Source organism: Gracilinanus agilis, chromosome 6 (assembly GCF_016433145.1).
Source record: "Gracilinanus agilis isolate LMUSP501 chromosome 6, AgileGrace, whole genome shotgun sequence".
NCBI lineage: Eukaryota > Metazoa > Chordata > Mammalia > Didelphimorphia > Didelphidae > Gracilinanus > Gracilinanus agilis.
Window position 1 is genome coordinate 221,393,430 of NC_058135.1, and position 26,182 is coordinate 221,419,611.

Here is a 26,182-nt window from a genome sequence, read left to right on the forward strand (position 1 = left end):
TAAAAAATGCCATCTACTTCCAGAGAAAAAGAACTGAGTCTGAATCCAGACCAAAGCAAACTTTTTTCACTTTCTTATTGTTTTTTCTATTTGAGTTTCCTTCCACAAAAAGATTAACATGGAAAAATGTTTTACATGATTGCCCATGTAAAATCTATACGAGACTCCTCTTTGAGATCTCAAGGAGGGTTGAGTGGTTATGGGGGAAGAGAGGAAGGGAGAGAAGTCAGATCTCAATGTTCTTTTTTTCCCTTTTTTTAAAAAAACCCTTACTTTCCATCTCAGAATCAATACAGTGTGGTGGTTCTAAAGCAGAAGAGTGTTAAGGGCTAGGCAATGGGAGTGAAGTGACTTGCCCAGGGTCACACATCTGGGAAGTGTCTGAGGCCATATTTGAACCCAGGACCTCCCAGCTCTAGGCCTAGTTCTCAATCCACTGAACCTCCTAGCTGCCCCCTCCATATTCTTTGAAAAATGTTGGAAACTGTTTTTATATGTAAATGGGAATGTCGGGAGGCAGGAAATAAAATTTAATACTTAAAAAAAAACTCAGAGGAAAACATACATCTCTCATTGGGTGAATCCTCTAAGGAAGAATGACCAAAAGCCATTGGCAGGAATTACTCAAGATGGAATGGAATTGATGGAGTGCAGTCTCTACCAGGGAACAGAGAATGCTGATGAGATCACAGATCCATGAAAGGATTACACTATCATTGTATGAAAATATTAGAGGACGTAGACTAACACTTATTTGTACCACTTGGCAGTGACTGACATTAAGCAGAAATCATCCAGCAAGCAGTTGTTACCTAAAAAGAGAAGCTAATGTGTGTTAACCATGCATCCCTCCCTGTATGTGCTTTTTGGACAGCAGCATCAGGTCAAGCTCCATTTCGTCAGACGGCTCTGACCAGGAGCAGATCCAGCTTGCCTTACAGGCAGCAAAAAGGGCAACAAGGGAAAAAATCAGATCCAGATTTCACAGCAGCAGTGACCTAATCCACCGACTCTTCGTCTGCATATCAGGTATGATCTCTGCATTTAAAAAAAAATATCTTCGGATAAACTCAGGATAAATATTACTCAGATTTTATTAACACTCAGAAAAATTTCATAGCGAAATTTTATAGAGAAAATTTAGCACTTCCCACAGTTTATAAGCTTTAGTAGCATCCGAGTTGGCAGACACTTCTGTACAAAAATCATCTGCGCAGCACTCTGAAAGTGTTTTGTGTACATTAAAAAGAAAACCCAAGGTGTGGCAGCTGGGTAGCTCAGTGGATTGAGAGCCAGGCCTAGAGACAAGAGGTCCTAGGTTCAAATCTGGCCTCAGACACTTCCCAGCTGTGTGACCCTGGGCAAGTCACTTGACCCCCCCTTGCCTAGCCCTTACCACTCTTCTGCCTTGGAGCCAATACACAATATTGACTCCAAGATAGAAGGTAAGGGTTTAAAAAAATAAAAAATAATAATAACAATAAAAAAGAAAACCCAAGTCCCTAAAGGAACTCTAGGATCCAGATAGTAAGTGGATATGAATTGATAGATTATAAGGATTTAAGCTTGGCTTAGCCTCTTCTTCCTAATAGAGATATATAGTTACACATACCGTGCAGTGTCGATGGTTTTTAAATTGTCATTTATGTGATGTTTGAATGTGAAAATAATGTCACCAGCCAGCAATATTTAATGTTAAAATCTGCCTCCCTAGGTAGAAGTAATAGGAAGACAGATATGTCAGCTCAACATAAGGAAAATTTTCCTAATGACTATAGATGTTCCAAAATTGAATGGGCTGCCTCAGGGGATAATAATAATAATTCATATCCATATGGCACTGTAGGTTTTATAAAGTATTTTTCTTCACAAAAAAGCCCTATTAAGAGTATGTAAAATGTGATTATTCCCATTTTGCAGAGGGAAAACTGAGTCGTTGAATCAACAGGCATGTTTTAACCACCTTCTATGTACCAGGCACTGTACTAAGCACCGGGGATACAACTGTAAAAATGGAACAGTCTTTCCCCTCAAGGAACTCACCTTATGTCAGAGTGTTTATAGTAATTATTCATATAGAAATGGGAAATTAATATTAGTTACATTAATATAGATATATGAAAGTATGTAGAATAAATACCTAATAAACACAAAATAAATCAAGGAAGTTAGGCATTAGAAGCTGGGGGAATCTAGAAAAGTATCATGGAGAAGATGATGGTTTGACCTGATTCTTAAAGGATTTAAGGTAGTCTGTAAAACAGAAGGGAAGAGAGTACATCTCAGGCATGTGCAAATATGGAGATGAGAATATGAGTGCCATGTATGAGAAACAACAGTAACAAGCCCAGTGTGCCTGGTCTGGAGAGTACAGGAAAGAAAGTAAATATGTAATGAGACCATAAATGGGAGATTAGGACTAGAGTGAGAAGGCTTTGAAAGGTCAAACAGAGGAGTCTATATTTTATCTTAGAGACAGTGATGAGTAATTAGAGTTTACTGATGAGGGAAATGACATTGTTAGATCATATTTGAGGAAAATTATTTTAGCAGCTGCATGAACTAGAGAAACAAGAAGCTTCAGGAAACCAATTAGGTGTTATTGCTGCAGTAGTCCACACAAAAAGGGGTGAGGCCTTAAACTCTGGGTAGAGGGGCTAGGTGAAGAACTTGAAAAGGGGACAAATGCAAGAAATGTCATGGAGGTAGGAATGACAAAATATGGCAACTGACTGGATATATAAAGTGAAAGGGAATGATTAAAGGAGTATAATTGTGAGGTGATAAACTTTAGAAACTGAAAAAATGATGCAACTGGCTTCATTCAAGTGGAAAATTCTTAGGGGAGAGCACTAGCTAATGGTGTTGGTTAGGTGATGGAGAAAAAGAAGAATATTGAATGGCAACCTAAGTTTATATTTTAAAAGCATGGAAATAGGATCATAAATGTAAGAGCTGAAGTGACCTTAGAGATCATCTAATCCAACTCCCTCATTTTATAGGTGAGGGAACCGAGACCCAGAAAAGTTAAATAACTTGCAATCCCGATACCTTGAAAAATTGAGGCATTATCATGAAGCATGTTACTTGTAATTCATGATAACTAATTGGTATTTTGTGTCATTTAGTGGGGAGGCTTGTTGCTCACATGCTTCTTAAAATGCCCTTTCCTCTCATTTATAATCATCCAAGTTCTGTCTTTCTACCCATCCTCTTAAGATCTAGATCAGATGTCACCTTCTCCATGAAACATTTCCTTATCTGCTCAGCTAGTAACAGTCTTTCTTCCTCTGAACTTTCTTCAGACTTTGTACCTCTCTTATTTTCTATATTTCATTCAGTTTTGTTGCATGGTTCTTCCATCTCTCCCACTAGACTATCAGATCTATAAAGACAAAGACTTGCCAATCTTCATATATCCTGGTTTCTAGCATAGTGCCTGACTCATCAGAGGTTTCTGTTAATATTTCATGGATGGGCAGAAGCATGAATGAATGAATCATCTGATCAATGGTTCACTTGATGGGTAGTGAATAGTAGTTGAATTAGGATCAGGATGTAGTTATCAAAACAGACTGGAAAAACTGCTAGATATGAGAGGACAGGTAGCTAAAAACAAGGACTGATTGAACATATTGATTGCATAACCCTGTATCAGGTGCAAATTTAATCTATACACACACACAGTGTGTTTGTGTGTGTGTGTGTAGATTACACAAATATATTTGAAAAGGCATCTGGCCAGACCCCCTTTACAGAGAAATTAATTTTTAAGTAACCAAAAGCAGAATTGGGAATTAAACCTGCATCTTCTGAATACAGATTCTATGTTTATACCCATACTCCTTATGAAATGATGAAAGAAAGGAAGATCATTCCTTCTATCCCCAAAGTAAGATACTTTATGGGGATTTGGGTAAGGTCTTAGATCATTTTGGTTAACCAAGTGCCATTAAAGTATTAATGAACAGAATGGGCAAAGAGGTAATAAAACTATCTCTTGTTGCAGACAATATGGTATATGTGGAAAATTCTAAAGATTCAACTATAATTTTAGTGTAAACTATTAGTAATTTTAACAAAATAGCAAGTTATAAAACAAACCCACATAAATCATCAGCATTTTTATATATTACTAACAAAGTCCTATAAGAAGAGAGATTTAAAATAACCACAGAGAAAATAAAGTATCTGGAAGTATACCTGCTAAAACAAACCCAGGAACTATATGAACATAATTATAAAATACTTTTTACATAAATAAAGTCAGATATAAATAATTGGGAAAATATTAATTGCTCATGGATGGGCTGAGCCAATATAATTAAAATAACAATCCTACCTAAATTAATTTACTTTTTCAGTGCCATCCCAATTAAATTACAAAATTTTTTTTGATTGATCTAGGAAAAATAAGAACAAAATTCATTTTGAAACACAAATCAAGAATAGCAAAAGAATTAATGAAAAAAATACAAAGGGAGGAAGTCTAATGTACCAGATTTAAACTTTTCTAAAGCAGAAATTATCAAAGCTATCTGGTACTGGCTAAGAAATAGAAAAGTAGATCAATGAAATAAAACAGACATTTAAAAAACAGTAGCAAAAGTTTATAATCTTGTATTTGAGCAAAGTATGTTTCTGAGTTTGGGAGATGAGAACCCATTATTTAGCAGAAATTGCTGGGAGTATTGGAAAGGGTTTGGCAGAAATTATGTATAGATCAATATCTTACACCATTCACTAAGAGAAGATCAAAATGGATACATGATCTAGACATAAAAGGAGATATTATAATCAAATTAGAAAATGATAGTAGGAGAGAGTAATGAATGTTGGAGGGGATGTAGCAAAATTGGGTCATTAATGCATTGCTGGTAGAGTTGTGAACTGATCCAACCATTCTGGACGGCAATTTGGAACTATGCCCAAAGGACGCTAAAAGACTGCCTGCCCTTCGATCCAGTCATACCACTGCTGGGTTTGTACCCCAAAGAGATCATAGGGAAAAAGACATATACAAAAATATTTATAGCCTCACTTTTTGTGGTGGCAAAAAACTGAAAAACGAGGGTATGCCCTTCAATTGGGGAATGGCTGAACAAATTGTGGTAGGAACTGATGCAGAGTGAAAGGAGCAGAGCCAAAAGAACATTACACACAGAGACTGATACACTGATACACAATTGAATGTAATAGACTTCTGTACTAGCAGCAACGCAATGACCCAGGACAATTCTGAGGGATTTATGGAAAAGAATGCTACCCACATTCAGAGGAAGAACTACAGGAGTGGAAACACAGCAGAAAAAACACCTGCTTTGAACACATGGGTTGATGCGGATATGATTTGGGATACAGACTCTAAATGACCACCCTAGTACAACTATTAATAATATGGAAATAGGTCTTGATCCGATGATACATGAAGAAACCAGTGGAAATGCGCTTTGGCTATGGGGGAGGGGGTTGTGGGATGGAGGGGCGAGTAAGAACATGAATCATGTAACCATGGAAAAAATTTTTCTAAAAAATAAAAGAAAAGAAAAGAACAAGGAACATGTTACCTATCAGATTTATGGATAGGAGAGGAATTTATGAATAAAAAAGAGTTGGAGAGCATTGAAAGATGTAAAAGGGATCATTTTGATTACATTAAAAAAAACTTTTTGTACAAATTAAACTAGCAGAGCCAGGACTAGAAGGATAGCAGGAGATTGGAGGAAAGTTTTTTTGTAGAGAATTTCTTAGATTGAGGTCTCATATTTAAAACATATAGAGAGTTTAGTCAAATTTATGAGAATAAGAGCCATCCCCCAATTGATAAGTGGGCAAAAGATATGAACAGTTTTTGAATGAAGAAATCAAAGCTATAGTCAAGCATATGAAAAAATGCTCTAAATCACTATTGATAAGAGAAATGAAAATCAAAACAATTAAGAGACATTCACACCTATTAGGTTGACTAAAATAGTAAAAGGGCAAAATTATAAGTATTGGAGGAGATATGGGAAAATAGGGACACTAATATACTGTTGGTGGAACTGTGAACTAATACAACCATTTTGGACAGTTATTTGGAATTGCGCCCAAAGAGTTATAAAATTGTGTTTACCCTCAGACCTACAATGCCATTGCTGGGTCTATTTCCCAAGGAGATCAGGGAAATGGTAAAGGATCTTTTTGTTCCAAAATATTTATAGCAACGCTCTTTGTGGTAGCAAAGAACTGAAAATCAAGAGAATATCAATTGGGGAATGGCTGGACAAATTGTGGCATATGATTGTGATGGAATACTACTGTATTCCATCTATAAGAAACAATGTGCAGGTTAAAAATCTTAAAAACTTGGAAAGAACTACATAAGATAATGAAGAATAAAACAAGTAGAACCAAGAGAAAACTATATGCAGCTGCAGAATTAAGATTTGAAGTATAACTTGTGAATGTTCTCCTTCAGAGAGTGAACTGATAAATAGAAACACAAAAGATAATTTATATACACATTTTTTTGTCAGATATGGTATGTACATCGTGGTATGGTGCAGGGAAGGGAGGGAGGGGTTGATATACCTGGGAATAAACTCTATTAAAGTTTTTTTTAATGATTCTACAGGGTAAAAATTAAAAATAATGATAAAAACCTATCCTTTCCCTCTACCCAAATAGATTATCCCCTCAATGAGAATAGTGTAGCCTATTGAATCCACAATCATTCTAAGGGCATGTTATCCTTATGGCTATGATTTCAAAAATGTAACTTTTGAAACATCATGATACACTTATTTTCAGTAGTTGATTGGTATGAATAAGTATCTAGTTCTTAGTTTCTCCACATCTCTTTTAGGCGTTGCTGATCAGCTACAAACAAATTATGCAAGTGACTTACGAAGTATTCTTAAGACCTTATTTGAAGTTATGGCAACTAAGCCAGACACAGAAGATGGGGAAAAATTAAAGAAAGGTAAGTATTGTGTCTGAAATTTTTATTTAATTCATGGTTCCACAGTTTCTGTAACAAGAATTTGATTCATACAGAAAATTACATTTTATAGTCCCTATTAAAACTGTCAATGCTTTGATGTGTAAGAAAAGTGTTTCCTCCATTAGAATGTGTGTTTCTTGAGAGTAATGACTGTTTTTAAATTTTTATTCCTAGCGCTTAGAACAGTGAAGAATAAAAAAGTCAGTGCAGAATAAGTCCTTAGTAAGTGCTTCATTCATTCATAATATTTTTAGAGGTGCAAATTTTTTAATCTATATTTTTTGTATTTATATATCTTCAAATTTTTCTCAGTTGTTTTATTTGAGTATGAGACAGAAACATTTCCAAGCTTTGTAGTCATAAGAAAACATATACCCACCTAAGAGAGAAAATATAGATCACAAAATATCAGAAAACAGTTATTAAAGATATCAACTTGTAATCTTGAAAACAATTGAGAGAAAAAAATCAATAGTCCATTTCTCAAAGGAAGGAAGGAAGGAAACATATACCCACCTCAGACTATGTCATGCTAGTTTCTGAAAACACTATAAATATAGTAGATCCTAATATTGGTTGTATCTTTCATTTACATAGCATTTTTAGATTTATAAAGCACTTTCCACAAAACAACTCTGGATATAGTATAAATATAATTATACTCATTTTGCTGATGAGGAAACTGAGTCTCAGAAGTTAAGTGATTTGCCTAGAATCACAAAGCTAGTAAATATCATAGTTTGAAGTCGAAATCAGATTTCCTAACTCCAAGACGATTAATGTCCAGAGAAACAATCATATTTATATCACAAACTTTCCAAGTTCAGTGAGAAGCAGATAAGAAGATGCAAGGACAAAATTCACCCCCCAGCGCTCTGACTACTCCCTCACCATGGCAATCCTGAAACAGTATTTTCTTTCAGAAGACCTGCCAAAGCCTTTCTTTCATTTTGGTTCTCTCTTGACCATTGGAGGGTGCTCTCACTCTGGGGGTATCCCTCCCTAGAGTTCACAGAGAGTTTTTACTCTGACCACTCGTTTACTACAGAGGTTGAGTTTCTTATGGACATTTCTTAGTGGATTCAAAATGCTGTGCTTGATTTTTCAGTAAATCAGAATTTAAGAAGTGCTGCTCTGGAGGACTGTGCCCTTTGCCAGGAAACAATCTCCTCTTCTGAACTTGCAGCAAAAGCAAGAGATGGAGATTTTGAAGGTACTTGGAAATTTCTGTGAGGTCCAGTGGGGGTGGAGGGAGCACTGGGGGACGCAACAGAAAAGAGGTTCACAAATACGGCTTAGTAGAAGCAACGGGAAAGTTTGTGTCATAAATTTTAAAAACAAGAGACGCTGTTTTGATCTACCTTGTGAAAACAATAGTCTTTAAAGCAGCAGGTGATTCTGGAGAGTAAAGCAAGGGGAGCTATCAGTCATCCCACGAGCCAGAGACCCTCCTAAGCATGCTAGGACCCCTCACTCCCCCTTGTTTTCCAGTAGGCTCTGCTCCCTAACAGTCCAGGCCCCAGCAAGGTTATGGCCTTCCCTTAACAAGGAACTTATTCCTCCCTCTCTTTGTGGAAACTTGGCTGGATTTCTTTTCCAGTGTAGGGCCTCACAAAATATCCCCAACTCTAGAATAAGGAAGAAAGGGAAAGCTCAGGCTTTTCTCACTCACAGTCTAAAGGTAATGATCAGCTTCCAATTTTAAATCAGGAATTTATCAATCTGTTTCTTGCTTAGGCATGCAAAGTACAATAATTAATCTACCTACCTCCCTGGCCCAATTGTCTTAAATTAGCTCCAAGCCCCAAAGAACTAATTGTGCTGACCAGATAGTCTCTTGTCTTACAACAAAGAAAGCTTAATCTCCCTTTCCTCTACACAAGGTCAGGTATGTTGACCAGTGTTTTATATTACAATTAAAAACCTGGAAACTGCAGTATACATTTGAAAAGAAAGGGAGACAAGCAGAGGGCACTTAGAGACCCTGGGCTTCCTCTCTGGAGCTCTGGAGGTTGGGAGGAGGTGAGGGAAGATGCATGAAGCACTTCTCTTCCTTTTCCCCCACGGACCATCAGATCCATCAGAGTCCTCGGTGCTCCCTGGACTGAAGCACACACTTCCTGGGCTCTGCATCCCTCCTCTCACAGTGACAGGCTTCCTCTGCCAGCCTCACATCTCTCGTGTGTAATGGCCTCTGCCTCTTTCCTGCTTGCCCAGCTCTCTTGGCTTCTTTCACTTGCCTGTTCCCTCCTTGAAAACCTTTTCCTCTGGCTCAGACTTAGTGGCCTTCTGGGTAGTCAGCTTTCTGGGTCAGCATCTGAAACCCCTTTGGAACGTGAAGAATGCTGAAAAGGAACACTGCCTGCCAGCCAACTGCCCCATCTGACCTTACTGTATGTCTAATCCTTTTGACAGCGCTTTAAAAGGTGGGCTACTCTCCTTCTCAGGGCTAGAGTATTGTGAGGAGGAAAAAAGGAGGCAATAGAGGGCACATGGCACCTGAAAGCCAGGTGGGCAGCTGGCCAGATGGGAAATGGGCTACTGAGAAATAAGGCCAGCTTGTTAGACTCAAGGTGGTTGGGTTGAGTAAAAAGCATAATAAAATTAAAAAACCAGAAAGCCCTACATTTGTTCCTCTTAGCTTGACTCCTTAAGAATGGCCTGGCACGGAGCACATTGGCATGGCGACAGTTGGCATGCCCTAGTAGGGAGGTTTTCATGGCACAGAAATGCCCCTAAGGTTAATGACACACCTGGCAGGAAGCAAACCCAGAATTTTTAGACACCTTGGACGGTTGGCATCATTATGTATTGAGCTGTTCAGGATGTTGGGTTATGAAGCTCCACTCCCAAACTGCAGAGTTCCCCCTACCCCAACAAAAATCAGTCCACAGACACTTCTCCACAGGGACTCAATTTCCCTTTTCTGGTTACTGCCATTGAATCACAGGGACACGCAATGATCCTAGGCTCCAGGGCTCCTCCGTGAAGGGCTGAGGAGGATCCTGGCTGCCATCCTCAACACTGAGTCTCCAAAAAGCCGGTGCCTGGTTTTAATGCTTCCATGTCTGGTGCTACAGAGAGATGTGATATCTCTTGTAAAGAGTGCTGTCATTCAGTTTCCTCTATTGGCTCTGCTCCATGGACCTGTGTGCCAGGAGAAAAAAACCCACTAGTGTGGCATCTGGCATTGTGGAGATGCATACATCTGAGTGACATAAACATATTGAAAACCAGAATAAACTGGTCTTTGTTCCTAGGTTATTTTTAATTTTACAGGGATAGACAATGATGAAGTAGCACAGTTCAATAGAAAAGGCCCTGCTCTTGCTTTTGGAGTCAGAAAGCCTGGGTTTTATCTTCATTTCTGAAACTCCCAATGTGAACTGAGCAAACTCTGGGCCCATTTCTTCATCTATAAATGAGGACTAGATTCAACAATTTCTAAGATCTCTTGCAGCTCTAATCCTTATGATCCCTTGATCTTTTCTGAAAATTTTTTTTCTTCATCAGTCCATGCTGGTGAAAATTTAAAGAGAAAATCTATATTCTCTGCAGCTTTCCTCCAGTACTGCAAATTGATAGGTCAGAAAGCCACTATTAGCATTAATGGGACATTTCACCTGCTCTGTTTGTAACCAGGAGTAAGCTTTTAATAGCTGTATACATTGGGTAATACACAATTCAAATCTCACTTTAGAAAGACTGATATGATAAGGGCACTTCTCCACTAAATGCTGGAGAAGAAATGTATGTATGTTCCTTATTATCAATCCTATTAAGTCATGGAAGAGTCACAGCTATCTTAAGAAACTGAAAAGATATCACATGGAAAATTATATCTTTATTTTCGGGTGAAGTCTTGGGGGCTTGCAGCAGCAAGTGGGGAGGGAAGCAGACAATATACATTTTTTAAATGTGATTTGCTGCAGTCAAGACAAAAGGCCTTTAAAAATGCCCTAAAAGCAAACAAAATTAGATTGTAGTGCTGTGTGCCAGAGATACTGTTTGGTTCCTCAGGCTGTTTTGAATTGTTATTTTTTCTTTCCAGTAAACAGAGTAAAAGATTTCCCATGCAATTTTCTCTGAAGAACAGCACTAATCCATTTAAAAGTGTAATTATATAAATATGAAAAAGGTTTATGGAGGGAATGAGATGTCAAGGCAGATAAAGTTGGAAATGACTCAATAATAATTTCCAATTAATTTTTCTATTGTGCCAGGATCACTAAAAGTGTTCCTAAGAGCAATAAAGGAACTCACACTCTCAAACATAGAAATAAGGTTTGAAGGGAAAATATGTACTGAAAAAGAAAATAGAAAGTACTGGAAAGAAAAGAATGTACATTCTAGTATGACATTAGTCAGCTGTTTTTTGAAAAAGAAACTGAATGGTTTTAAAAGTAAAAACAGGATTTTTAATTCTGAAGAGGCACATTCTAGCACGTTGAAGTATTGCTTACCATTTTGGTTTGGATTTTTAATAAAGAGAGCCATTCGTATTGATAAGTTTTGTGCTTTGAAGACACCCACTATGTGAAATAGCAGTGCCGTTTGAGAAGAGAGTTAAAATCAGGTCTTATTAATGGGCTTGCCTTTTTTTTCTTTTTTCCATATCCAGTATTGTTATTCCACAAGATGAATCCCTCAATCTCCAAGTTAGGAGGGACCTCGGGGGCCATTGAGAACAACCCATTCTTAACTAAGACTCCCCTCTACAAAATACCAAACCAGTGGTCATCCAAGATTTTCTTAAAGCTCTCCAACAAGGGCAAATTCCACTAACTCTGCAGCACATGCACTAGGAAATTGTTGGGAAGTTTTTTTTCCCCTCAAATCAAACCTGAATATGCCTCTTATACCTTCCATTCTTTGTCTTAGTTCTGTACTCTGGGACTCACCAGAACAAATCTAATCCCTCTACTAGATGGCAGTCTTTCAATGACTTGAACATGGCCATCATGTTCTCCCAAGTCTTCTCTTCTCCTGGTTGCCCTGAATGCTATCCAATGCTATCCTGAATGCCCTTCCTAAAAATGTATTGCCTAGACTGAACATTACAGATATGGTCTAACTGGGGCAGATTGGGTCATCTTCTCCCTAGTCCTTGATACTCTGCCTCCCTCACTATATATCCCAAGATCTTGTTCTTTTGAGGACGGCTATATCCCACAGGCAACTCATATTGTGCTTGAAGACAACTAAAATCAACTTAGGTCTACTTGGTCCTCTTCCATCTTGTACTTGTGATATTGGTTTTTTTCATTTTTTTAAAATTTAGAATATTTTACCATGGTTACATGATTCCTGATCCCACCCCCACTCTTTTTCCCCCCTTCCCGAATCCGACAAGCAGTTCCACTGAGTTATACATGAATCATTGTCCAATACCTATTTCCGTGTTATTCATATCTGTAGTAGCATAATCCTTTAACATCAAAACCCCAAACATATCCCTATCACATTATGTGATTGATTACATATTTTTCCGATGCATTTCTGTTTCCACAGTTCTTTCTCCAGATGTGGACAGCATTTTTTCTCACAAGTTCCTCTGAATCGTCCTGGATCATTGCATTGCTGCTAGTAGAAAAGTCCATTACATTCAATTGTGCCATAATGTTTCAGTCTCTGTGTATAATGTTCTCTTGGTTCTGCTCCTTTCACTCTGCATCAATTCCTGAAGGTCATTCTAGTTCACATGAAATTCCTCCAGTTCATTATTCCTTTGAGCACAATAGTATTCCATCACCAACAGATATCACAATCTGTTCAGCCATTCCCCAATCAATGGATGATATTGATTTTTTTTAACCAAGTATGAGACTTCATATTCATCTTTCTTTTAATGTCATGTTATTAAATTCAACTCAGTAATCAAGATTATGAGATCTTATTTGAAACATAACTCTGTCATCGAGTATGTTATATGCAAGTACAATGAGTGTGTCACACTCTATACCTTTATTTAAGTCAGTGATAAAAATGCTACACAGCCTGGTATCAGGCACAAATCTCTGAAGGCCCCCACTAGAAAGTACTCCACTTCCAAGATGATCAGACAAATTAATACTCTTCAAATTCAGCCATTCATTTGGTTCTGAATCTGCCAGCATCTACTACCATTTAGCCTACGTTTCTTTTCTATGAGAGTAATATGAGAGATTTTGTCAAATGCTTTGGCAATCATATAACTGCCAAAAATGGAAATACAGCTAATCTGAATGACTTTTCTTGCTCTGAAGCCGAACTGGCTCTTCGTGATCACAACTTCCTTTTTCAACATGTTTGCTTACAATTTCTTGAATAATTCTAAAATTTCACCGGGAACTGAAGTCAATCTCACTGACTGAAGTCAATCTTATAGACTCTACTCTCTTCCCTCTTTTGAAAATCAAGACAAGTTCTTGCCACTTTGATTTTATCTTCTCCTGTCCCCTGTCCTCCCCTTCTCTTTGTCTAGCCCTGTCTCTTTCTGTTTCTGGCTCTTTGTCTCTCTGTCTCTGGCTGTCTATCTCTGGCTATCTGTTTTTCTCTCATCTTTTTAAATTATAGCTCTTCTCCTTTTTATAGTCAAACTCCTAGAAAAAGTTATATCTGTTCATCTACTAAACCCAGTGGACTTTTCTAAGGACTTTTCTACTTGATAACTACAGCTTTAGACTATTAACTACTTCCTCTTCCAAATAATCTTTTCTCCTTTGACTCGGATGATCCCATTCTTTCCTTTTTATATTTCCTTTTGTGTCTGGTTGTATCTTATCAGTTTTCTCTGCTGGATTATCATCCATTTCCCTCTTCTTGATTACAGGTGTTGCCCAAGTCTTCCTCCTAGACACTTGTCTCTATTCTCCCTTCATTATGTCTCATCAGTTTCCATGGGGTTCAGTTAAGAACCTTGTTCAGATTACTTTGAGATCTAGCTATCTAACTCTCATTTCTCTTGTAAGCTTCAGTCTTCCATCATAGCTGCCTGTTGGATATCGCCACTATGTGGTTGAGCCACAGGTAACTGAGACTCAACATGGAATTCTTTATATTCCGCCTTAAACCTCCTTACCTCCTGTCTCCATTGGGGTCACCAACATTCTTCAAGCCTTTCGTGTTCACAGCTTGAGAATCACCTTCCATTCTTTCCACTGCCTTGCCCCCATATAAAATATTTACCAAGTCTTATTGACTCAGTCTGCACTGAATCTCTTGCATCTCTCCTCCTCTCCACTCCCATGACCATTACCTTAGTTCAGACCCTAATCCTCTCCCATGGGGACTGTTGTAATCACCTCCTCTTTGATCTTCCTGCTTCCAATTTCTTTCCTCTCTGATACAGCCTGCAAACAGAACCCAAATTAATATTCTTAAGGCACAAGTCTAAGTAATCAGGCCATTCCCTTGCTCAAAATTCTTTGGTGCCCTCCCTGTTGCTTCTGACATTTAAGACCCTCCACAGATCTGCTCCTCTCTCTCTTTCCAGACTTATTTCATGTTGTTTGCCTTGCCTTATATTCCAGCCAACATACTGGCTCTTCTGCTAACTCATAAATCCATCCTAGTCCCTCCTGTCTTTGCACATGCCTGAAATGTGCTGCTGCTTTACCTGTCTCTTAAAATCCTTAGAGCTCAGCTTAGGTGTTATCATCTTTAGAAAGCCTAGAAATCCCTAAGGCCAAGTTCTCTCCCTCCTTCAATGGCCTCATGATTATTTACTGGCTGTATAGATTGTATCCTTCCAGCATTAGAATGTCAGCTTAGGGAAGTCAGAGACTACTTTGTTTTTATCTTTGTATTCTCAGAATTTAGCACAATGCCTTGTATATAATGGGTGTATTGTAAATGTTAGGTGAGTGAAACTAAGTTAGCCAACTATCCAGCTGCCCAAATGGAAATTGTGATGGACTGGAAAATATTTGCTGCCTCGAAGAAATGAAGTTTATTGCCATATGAAGTGCATCCTTCCAATCTTGCCTTATTTGACTCTAGGCAAAAAGATCAGTGCTTTGCTGTCATCTCAAAGCACCCTCTATGAAGAGACTGAACATGGATCTTCTCTGCTCCCCTGCCATCTTCATACAAACACTCATGTTATTTCCTATGGTCCTTGAACTCGTCCTAATCGAAATTAGAAAACTTTTAGAGCCTGTTAAGGAGTATTTTCTGACTGACCAGAGGGGGTCACTGTGGCATCACCTAGAGCTTTACAAGAACTATTCTGCAGGACTCAACTCTCCATGTCATGGGATCAGAATTGGTAAGAGAGCCAAGATTACACTTTGGCAATGCTGAGGACCTCACCATCTGCCCCTCCGCAAGCCAGCCAGGCCAAATCAAGTTTAATTTGTTCCTTCCTGGAAGTTGAGTTAAATGCATTTAGTCCACCCTTTTCCACAACCTTTGAAACAAAACCTACTAGACTTGATCTTTATCTAAATTTAAAAAAAAACAAATCATGCTTTTTTCATTTTTTTGAGAGATAAATATTTGTATGGTTTATTTTTTTCCCTGTTTTGTCCTGTTTTCTTCTGAGTTTTAATAAATTGGAATTTCTTCAGGACTATTTAAAAATCATCCTCCATATGTTATCACCATATTACCAATAGGTAAAGACTCAGTTATTGTCCAATGTAGTTTACTTATGGTAAATGAAATATATTTTTCTTTAAAAAATTAACTCCTTTCAGTGTTTACCACTTTTTTAAAAACATTTTTCCACTATCACATTGATTCTTTTACCTAAACTATTTTATTAAACAATTATTTTTCTTTCTACTTTTCTGTTGATATTTTTGTCTTTACTGTGGAGTTTTCTCTCATTGATTTAATAGTTTTTAAATTCTTGTTTTCCATAAATGACTTTTTTCCCCTTTCACATTTGAATAATAATTTGCCCTTAGTAGGTCAGATGTTCCTCTCTTCTCTATATTTGCTTTCCTAAAGCATTTGGCATAAAGATCAGAATTCTCCCTCTTCCTGATAATACACTTTACCCTGTTTGATTGATCTCAAAAATACTTATAGAGAGGGCTTCTGAGACTGGGGATTTCTTTGTTTCCTTTTCTCCAATACACAAAGCTAATGGAGCTCAGTGGCTCAGTAGCAAAGTCATAAAACCGAATAGAGTCAGTGCTCGTGTTAAGGTGACACTTGCAAGCTAGTTCACAAAGCTGGCTACATTTCACATCATCTTTTGTTTTATTCTCTCACAAAGAACTTTCATATAGTGAAGATTTTTGAAATTTTGTTGCAGTACCTGGGAGTCCATCTCAGCATTGTTAGATTTAGAAGTATCACCACAAACATAGCTTCCCAAAAAGATCTGGGATAGGGGTGATCAAGAAGCAGAAAAGGATCAAGAGAATATAGAATATTATTAGGCTCATTGTTTTAGAGTGATCCTAAAACCCCAGAGTTCGCTGTTGTATCCCTCATGAAAGAGAAAGATGGGATGGCAATTTGAAAAATTCATCCAACATTTTCAATACCTATTGTGAGCAGCGGAGTATGGTGGGGTAGAAAGGCACTGGGGCTGGCATCAGAGAATCAGTGTTCATATTCTCCCTCAAAACTGTGTGGCCCTGGATGAACTTCTTGACTTCTCTGGGGTACAGTGTCTTCGTGTATAGAGTGAAAGAGTTGAACCACATGGTCTCTGAAGTGCCTTCCAACTTCAAGTCTTTGAGCACCATTATAGTCACTGGTGAAGAGAGACCAACATGGTATGGCCACTGCCCTCATGGAGCACAGAGACCAGGAAGGAGCACCATGTATGCAAACTAAAATCACTATAATTCAAAAGAAAATAAGATAAGGGCACAAGAAAAGTACACCATATTATATGAGGGTTTAAAGCAGAGTCTTTTTCAAGGCATTAGGGAAAGAAATGTGACATATGATCTGAGTAGTGAAGGACAGGGTAGAATGACAGCAGGTAAAGATTTGGGGAAAGAACCCAGGCGCCTGAGCAGGAGGGAATTGCAGGAGAGTTACAAATTCAGGCTAAAAAGTTGGGACTTTTTCGGGGAAATAAGCAGGAAGTCACTGAAATGTTTTGAGCAAAGGAATAAAATAATCTTTAACACACATAGAGTCCTTTAAGGTATATATCTTGTTCACCTGGCAATAATCAGATTACTAGCTATGAGAAGTGAAATACAGAAGAGTCAAAGATAAAACAGAAATTTGAAATGTGAGAGAAAAGTGAATAGTGGTGCAACTAGAAAAAATGGTAAAATCAGGAGAGAAAGATTTGAAAGAAATAATAAAAAGCTTGGTTTGGGACATGAGGATTTTGGAGGATCCTTAGGAAGTTCAGGTAGAAGTTTCACTTTGGGCTGTTGGATATGTGAGCTTAGAACCTGGTAGAGACATCGGGACTAAAAAACAAAGATCTGTTGAGTGAAAAAAAGAAAAATTGGAAATATGGAAAGTATGGGGTCACTGATGACCTTTGAGAAAGCAGTTTCAATAGATTCATGTGGAGAGGTTCCAAATTGCAGAGCCCTGAAGATGTACAGAGTGAGGAAGTAGAGGCAATTGTAGATTGTTCTTTCAAAGAGAGTAAAAAAAAATGTGAAGATAGATAGAAAGATATGCTGAAGTAGAATCAATAAAGAGTGTTATGATCAAGAAGGTTTGAGTATATTTGTAAGTCAGTGGGAAGTGCTAGGAAATGAGGAATAAATAGATACAATGTAATACAATATAATATAAGGTAAGATAATACAGCTTAATACAAAACAGCAAACATTTATTAAGCTCCTATTGGATAAAGACCATCCAGGAGATAACAGTATAGTTAAGTCAGTCCCTACCCTCAAGGAGCCTACAGTTTAATTAGAGGAGCCAACACAGATGGGAATAATTTTCATTACCTGAAAAATGCATTTTAGAAATTTTTCAAAGCTCTATGTGAGCTCTGATAGGGAAAGTTATCAGCTGGGGGAGCAGGAAAGGATTCCTATTAGAAACTGCATTTGAGATGGATTTCAAGTGCTGTAAAGGTGACATTTAACTGGAACAGTGAATAAAGCTCTAGATCTGGAGTCAGGAAGACTTGGGTTCAAATTTACCTCAGATACTTAGTAGCCATGTCACCTCAGGCAGGTCACTTAGCCTTGCTCTGCCTTAGTTTCCTCATCCATAAAATGGGGATAATTCTATCACCAAGCGCTGGCTAACTCCTGATAATATGACATCCCTGACTTCCTTTTGTGCTAGATGCCCTTTTACTTATTCCCCCAGCTCTCTGGTTGAGGTAAGGGAGTTGCCATTTCTAGGTTCCCTCTAGCATCATCACTAAATAGCCTCTCCCTTTGAGGTTCACTCAATCCATATTTACCACCCAATCAAAATTCTGGTAGCAGATATCTACAAACCTCTAGGATATTCTCCTTTCCTCCATAAGTTCAGTGCCTTGTTCACAGTATTTCTCTGCCTTCTCCATTCCTGCCCTTGTACTAAGGGAAGTCAACATATTTCTCTCTAAACTTATAGTTCATCATCTTACTCATTTCCTTTGACTCTTTACCCCACTTCAGCCATACATAGAGATGATCATGAAGTGATCTTGCCATCACCCACAAATGTACCACTTCCATGTTCATGGGCTCTGAAATTCTTTTACTTGATTGCCATTTATTATTTTTCTACCTCTCCTACTACCTTGCAATCCCAAACCAGTCCTTCACCCTTCAGTTCTTTCCCAGGCATTACCCCATGCAATAGCTATATTTTTCTTCCTTCCCTATCTTGAACATTTGGTGAATGAGTTCAACTCCACACTGTCCTCTTCTCTTGAATCTCTTACAGTATCACTGATTTTGTCCTGCCAAACCTGCCTTGGATCATTCCCATTACCCACTGTCTTCATGCCTGCACTATGCCTATATATGCTGCTGAACAAAGCTGAAGATCATCTCAAAACTGTGGTGCCTGAGTCCACTACAAATTTATGTTACATAGCCTCAACTGACAACTCACTGCTGTAAGGCAATCCTTTTTTACCTCCCTAGTTAACTCACTATCTTAATCATCACAGTGACTCTTCCAGATCTTTCTATTCTTCTTCGAATAACCCACAGCTCTTCTAAGCTGAGACCTTACTTTGTATTTTATTTTTAAAAAATGAAGCCGTTTGCTCCCTTTTCTCCCTTCTTTCTCATCTCTCAACACCCAGATACCTTCTTCTATTATCTCCTCCTTAACTCCTGTTTCACATGATGAGGTAGCCCTTCTCTATGAGAACTTAACTAAGACAAACTCCTCTTCAATATACAAGTGACCTCATTCTATCCCATCTTCTCCAGCAGCAGATTGTCTGCTACAATTGCCATCTACAATAGGCTCCTCTACTTACTTTTCTTCCACTCTTTTCTTATCACTACAAAGCCTGACTTCTGATTTTATTATTCAAGTGAAACTGTTCTCTCCAAAATTATTAATGATCTCTGAATTGCCAATCTAATTACTTTTTTCTCAATCCTTATCCTTCTTGACCTCTCTACAGTTTTTAACCCTCTCTTCTCCTTGATACTCTTTTCTTTCTAGGTTTTGGTGATACTACTCTTTCTTGATCCTGATCCTATCTAATAGACTTATTCCTTTTTAATTTACTTATCCAACCCTCTCCTCTGTGCTAACCTCCAGTCTTATATATCCAACTGCTTACTGTACATCCCAAACTGGATGTCCCATTTTAAATTCTATATGTCCAAAAATTAGCTCATTATTTTCACCCTTAAATCCTCCCCTCTTCCTAACTTCTCTATTATTATTGAGAATATCACCATCATCTCAGTCACCTAGTCTCATAACCTAGGTGTCATCCTTGACTCCTCATTCTTTCTCATCCCTTATGTCCAATCTGTCGCCAAAGAAGGCCTATATATTTTATCTTTGTCAATAAATGCAGAAAAAGCCTTTGACAAAATAGAACTTGCATTCTGATTAAAAATACTATAAAGCATAGGTATAAATGGATTTTTTCTTAATATGATATAAAGCATTACCTAAAACCATCAATAAGTATTATTTATAATTGGGAGAAGCTAAAAGCCTTCCCAGTAACTTCAGGAATGAGACAAAGAATATTATTTAACACAGTATTAGAAATGCTAGCAATAGCAATAAGAGAAGAAAAAGAAATTGAAGGAATCAGAATAGACAAAGAAATAATACAACTTTCTCTGTTTTAGATGATGTGATGATATATGTGAAAAATCCCAGAGTCAACTAAAAATTTAGGTGAAACTATCATTAATTTTAGCAAATAGCAAGATAAAAAATAAACCCACATAAGCCATCAGTATTTTTGTATATTACTATCAAAGTCCTACAGGAAGATTTAAAATAACAACAGATAAAATAAAATACTTTGGTGTATAACTGCCAAAACAAACCCAGGAACTACTTGGACATAATTATAAATCACTTTTTACACAAATAAAGTTGATCTAAGCAATTGGAGAAATATTCATTGTTCATGTATGGGCAGAGCCAATATAATTAAAATGACTGTCCTATCTAAACTAATCTATTTATTCAATATCATCCCAATTAGATTACCAAAAAAATATTTTATTGAGCTCTTTAAAAAATAAGAACAAAATTCATTTGGAAGAACAAAAGATCAAGAATATCAAAAGAATTAATGAAAAAGATGTAAAGAAAAGAGGTCTAGCAGTACCAGATTTTTTTGTTTTTATAGTAACTTGTATTTGACAAAAGTATAGATTATATAACTTGTATTTGACAAAAGTATAGATCCAGATTTGGGAGATAATAAAATCATTATTTAGTAAAAATTATTGGGTCAACTAGAAAGTAGTTTGGTAGTAACTAGGTTTTAGACCAGTATCTTACACCATTAATTAGTTTACACCAATTACACCATTACACCAATAATTAGTTTAATTAATTAATTAATTTTGAATATTTTCCCATGGTTACATGATTCATGTTCTTTCCCTCCCAGCCCCCTCCTATAGCCAACGAGCAATTCCACTGGGTTTTACATGTATCATTGATCAAGACCTATTTCCATATTATTAATAATATGGAAATATTTGCAATAGAGTGATCGTTTAGAGTCTACATCCCCAAACATATCCCATTGAACCATGTGATCAAGCAGTTGCTTTTCTTCTGCGTTTCTGTTCCCACAGTTCTTCCTCTGAATGTGAATGTCTTCTTTCTCATAAGTCCCTCATAGTTGTCCTGGATCATTGCATTGTTGCTAATAGAGAAGTCCATTACATTGAGTTGTGCCACAGTATATCCGTCTCTGTGTACAATGTTCTCCTGCATCAATGAGGTCTTTCCAGTTCACATGGAATTCCTCCAGTTCATTATTCCTTTCAGCACAATAGGATTTCATCACCAACAGATACCACAATTTGTTCAGGTATTCCCCAATCAAAGAGCATCCCCTCATTTTCCATTTTTTTGCTACCACAAAGAGCATAGCTACAAATATTTTTGTACACATATTTTTCCCTATTATTTCTTTGGGGTACAAACCCAGTAGTGATATGGCTGGATCAAAGAGCAGGCAGTCTTTTAAAGCCTTTTAGGCATAGTTCCAAATTACCTTCCAGAATAGTTGGATCAATTCACAACTCCACCAGCAATGCATTAATGTCCCAATTTTGCCATATCCCCTCCAAGTTTATTACTTTCCTTTGCTGTCATATTAGCCAATCTGCTACTGCCAGATTTAAAATTGTATTATAAAGTAGTAATTATCAAAACTATCGGGTACTGGCTAAAAAATAGAAAGGTAGATCAGTAGCACAGGACAGACACACAACAAATAGTAGTAAAAGATTATAGTGACTTGTATTTGACAAAAGTATAGATCCAGATTTGGGAGATAATAAAATCATTACTTAGTAAAAATTATTGGGTCAACTAGAAAGTAGTTTGGCAGTAACTAGGTTTTAGACCAGTATCTTACACCATTCACCAAGATAAGGTCAAAATGGATATATGATCTAGACATAAAAAGAAATATCATAAGTAAATTAGAAGAACAGGTCAAGGTAAATTAAGAACAGGGCTCAGTAGATTGAGAGCCAGGCCTAGATACAGAAGGTCCTGGGTTCAGTTCTGGCCCAAGACACTTCAGCTGTGTTAGACCATTGGAAAGTCACTTAAACCCCATTGCCTAGGCCTGACTGCTCTCCTCTCTTGGAACCAGTACATAGTATTGATTGTAAGATGGAAGGTTAGTGTTTTTAAGAGAAAAAAATGAGGGAACATAATCAGATTTATGGACAGGAGAGGAGTTTATGAGTAAACAAGAGATGAAGAGCATTATGAAATGTAAAATGAATAATTTCAAGTACATTAAATTGAAAAGGTATTGTACAAATAAAGCAAATGTTTTCAAGATAAGAAGGAAAGCAGAAAATTGGGGAGGGGACTTTACTTAGCCTAGAGATCTCATTTCTTAAATATGTAGAGAACTGTCAGATTTATAAGAATAAGAGCCATCCCCCAATTGATAAATGGGCAAAGGATAAGAACAGATAGTTTTTGGATAAAGAAATCAAAGCCATATATAGGCCTATGAAAAAATGCTCTAAATCACTACTGATTAGAGAAATGCAAATCAAAACAGTTCTAAGATATCATCTCACATCTATCAGATTGACTAAAATGACAAATGTTGGAGGGGATGTGGGAAAATAAGGACACCAATACTGTGTGTGGAACTGTGAGCTGATACAACCATTTTGGAAAGCAGTTTGGAATTATATAACTCAGAGAGTTATAAAACTGTTTATGCCCTCAGACCCAGCACTGTTTCCCAGGAAGATCAAGGGGGAAAGGAAAAGAATCTGTGTTCTAAGTTATTTATAGCAGCTCTCTTTGTGGTGGCAAAGAACTGGAAACTGAGGGGATTCCCTATCATTTGGCTAATGGCTAAAGAAAATGTGGTATATGATTGTGATGGAATATTACTGCACCATAAGAAACAATGAGCAGGCTAATTTTTTAAAAACTTGGAAAGAACTAATAAGATAATGTACAGGGAAATGAGTAGAACCAAGAGAACATTGTACACAGTTTATAGATTTAACATTTGAGGAATAAATTGTGAATGTTGTTACCTTCTGAAGATGGAAACATGAAAGATAGCTTTTGTTGGTCTCCCAGATAATACCTTCTGTGATATACATTGAGTGGGAATAATTGGGGGCCTGGGACACTTGTGGATAACTCTATTAATTAAAAAAAGAAAAAGAAAAAAATTTTACTTTTGTAGCATTTCTTGCTTATGCCCCCTTCTCTCCTCTGACACCCCAACTACCCTCATACAGGTTCTCATCACCTCATGCTCAGACTACTGTAATAATCTGTTGGTTGACCTGCCTGCCACTAGTCTCTCCCCACTCCATTTCTTCTTATTCAGCTTTCACAGTGTTCTTCCTAAATAGGTCTGACCATGTCATACCACCCCCATACAAATTACAAAGGCTCCCTATTACCTGTGTAATAGGGTATTTTGGGGGATGGGAAGAAATGGATGGGCCAGTAACAAGAGTTACTGTGGGTTGTAAGCCAGCAGTTAGCCTGGTCAGGCAAAGCTGGATCTGGGACCAGTACACAAATGTACTAAGTCACAGAGCTGGATATAATAAATGAAAGATGTAATTTATTTCCAGAGGTAGAGAGAGGGTTGAAGGGTAAGGGGAATCCCTGTCATTAATTACTAGCTACAAACCCCAGTTCTAAACCTCCTCCTGGGGGGTCTTCAAAGAGTTGGTGGAAGACTCTATTCCCTCTCCTCTCCTAAAAACCCCAGTCCCTGTTCTAGATAACCTGCACTAAACCCCCTCTTGGTTATTATTAGAGGTGATGGTCTGTGACAAACTTGGCAGGGCCCTGGGAAGGTCCTAGATCCAAATGGACCCAGACCTCATCTTACAGTCAGTGCAGACAGCTGATTCAGGATCACAAGGTTCTTCTCCAAGGGAAATACAGTAACCGGATAACAACAAGGCAGCAAGCAGGATAGGATCAGCAACCTAAGGACAGGCAGCCATTCTCCCCAGGTACATCCAGAGAGAGACAGCCAGAGAGAGACCCCCTCAGTTCCAGACTAACCCCTCTTTCTACCATTCCAGAATCTTTATCCTCTGCAACCATCATCTCTTACTATAACTTATCCTTTCCTTATAATACCTCCAGGATCAAATATAAAATCCTCTGTTTGGCATTCAGATCCCTTCATAACCTACCCCCAGTCCCATCTTTCAAGTCTTCTTACATCACACTCCTCCCTCATGTACTCTGAGGTCCAGGGACACTGACAACTTTACTGTTCTGTCTCCCAATTCTGTGCATTGTTGCTAGCTGTCCCCAAGGCCTGCGATGTACCCTCATTCCCTTCTCCTGACTTCCCTGGCTTCCTTCAAGTCCCAGCTAAAGTCTCACCTGGTATAAGAAGTCACTCCTGTCTCCCCTTAATTCCAGAGCCTCTCCTCTATTGATTATTTCCAATTTATTCCCTAGATGGCTTGTTGGTATTTTGATGTTTGGATATTGTCTCCCCTATTAGACTGGGAGCTCCTTGAGAACAAGGACTTTCTCTGGCTTTTCTTTGTACCCCCAATTGTTTGCATAGAGCCTGGCATGTAGTAGGTCCTTAATACATGTGGTCTGACTGATTGCCTTCCAGGATTATTAAGGACAAAATGACAAATATTTATAAAGTGTCCTTCATGCCTAAAATTGTGTTATATAAATGTTAGCTCTTTGTTTTATTATTAGGAGGCTAACGGTGAAGATCAGAAGGAGGAACATTCCAAGCATAGGGAACAGACTGTTCAAAGGCTTGGCGTTGTGAGAACAGGGTGTATTTTCAGGGGACAGAAAATTATCTAATTTAACTGGAGCACAGAGTTCTTAGAGGTGATACTGAAAAAGTAGGATGGGTACAGGTTATTTTGTTGTTGTTCAGTCATTTTCAGTCAAGAGCATCTTAAAGGCCAGACTGAGAAATTTGGACTTGATGTGAGGTCAAGAGGGCATTACTAAAGATTTCTGGAAGCTATGTAAAGGATCGTTTGGAGAAGAGAGAGATGGTTAAAAGACCCAGGGGAGGAGGCTGTTGCAATGGTCCTGGTGGGTAAAAATGAGCACCTGTAATAAAGAGCAGATGTGAGAGATGTTGTGGAGATGAACCTGACAGACTATGGCAATTTGTTAGAGAGGGGATATGAATCAAAGAAAAGTGCAAGATTGCTGACTTTGTGAATGGTGGTTCCTTTGACAAAAACAAAAAACAAATGGTATATCCAGGGGTAAATTTAGGAGAAGATATGGGTTTATTTTTAGGTTAATGAATTTAATGTGCTGATAAGACAGCCAGAATAAGATTTGTATTTTTAGAGATGGACAGTGTGTGGATAGTTCACATGACTATGCTTATTTATTTATTTAAATAAAGAGGCAAATGGGCTTGAAAGGAGCCGAAAGAAGTAATAGTTATGCCCAAAAAAAGTTAAAGAGAAAGAAGGGGGCTATTTTAGGTTAAAGGGAAGTTCAGGAGACACAAACAAGCAAAACAGCTTTGCAATACTCCCTTTTTAAAAACTAGGCAAATCTTAGCTGTCCTTCAAATTTTATCCTTTCCCTGGACCACTCTCTGTCATCAAAACTCTGAGAGCATTTATTATCAGTAGCAATCATTTAATACTTTACCCCCGGAAAGAAAGAGACATGGTGGAAAAAGCATTTGGGGATCAGAAAACTTGGGTTTAGGATTCCTGAATGTGGCTTATTAGCTATAAGGGGGAGGACAAATCTCTTACACCCTCTCTATCTCAGTTTATTCAACCATAAAATAAGGGATTAGACTAAGTGATCTCTGCAGTCTTTTCTAGCTTCAAGTCCTGTTGTCCCATTTACTGCCTAGCAAGTCTCTTTTATTGTTGTCTTATGTTGCATTTGATTTATTGTTATTTGACCAGTTGTATTTGTGTTTCCCATTTTTCAGGCTAGGTAGTAAGCTTACTTTTTCATAGTCATCAGGATACAATGGAAATAGTGCTGGTCTTGGAGAAGCAAGACCTAGGTTCAAATCCTGCTTTTGAAAATTATTAGTTGTGTGACTACTGTTTTCCCCATAAGATTATGGACAAGTAACTTGCTTCTCTTCCTTGTTTAAGAATTTGCCCCAATGTGGTCTATATC

General features: G+C 37.7%; 1 protein-coding gene across 3 annotated transcripts in view; it reads left to right on the forward strand.

Moving 5' to 3' along the window:
* ZFYVE28 (zinc finger FYVE-type containing 28) overlaps positions 1-26,182 on the forward strand; it is a 136,134-nt gene that overhangs the window by 107,770 nt on the left and 2,182 nt on the right. For 2 of the 3 annotated variants that reach the window (XM_044681323.1, XM_044681324.1), the window contains 3 exons: positions 875-1,029; positions 6,848-6,964; positions 8,094-8,198. In XM_044681323.1, coding sequence (XP_044537258.1) covers positions 875-1,029; positions 6,848-6,964; positions 8,094-8,198 — 377 coding nt within the window. The other variant, XM_044681325.1, reaches the window with a different exon arrangement.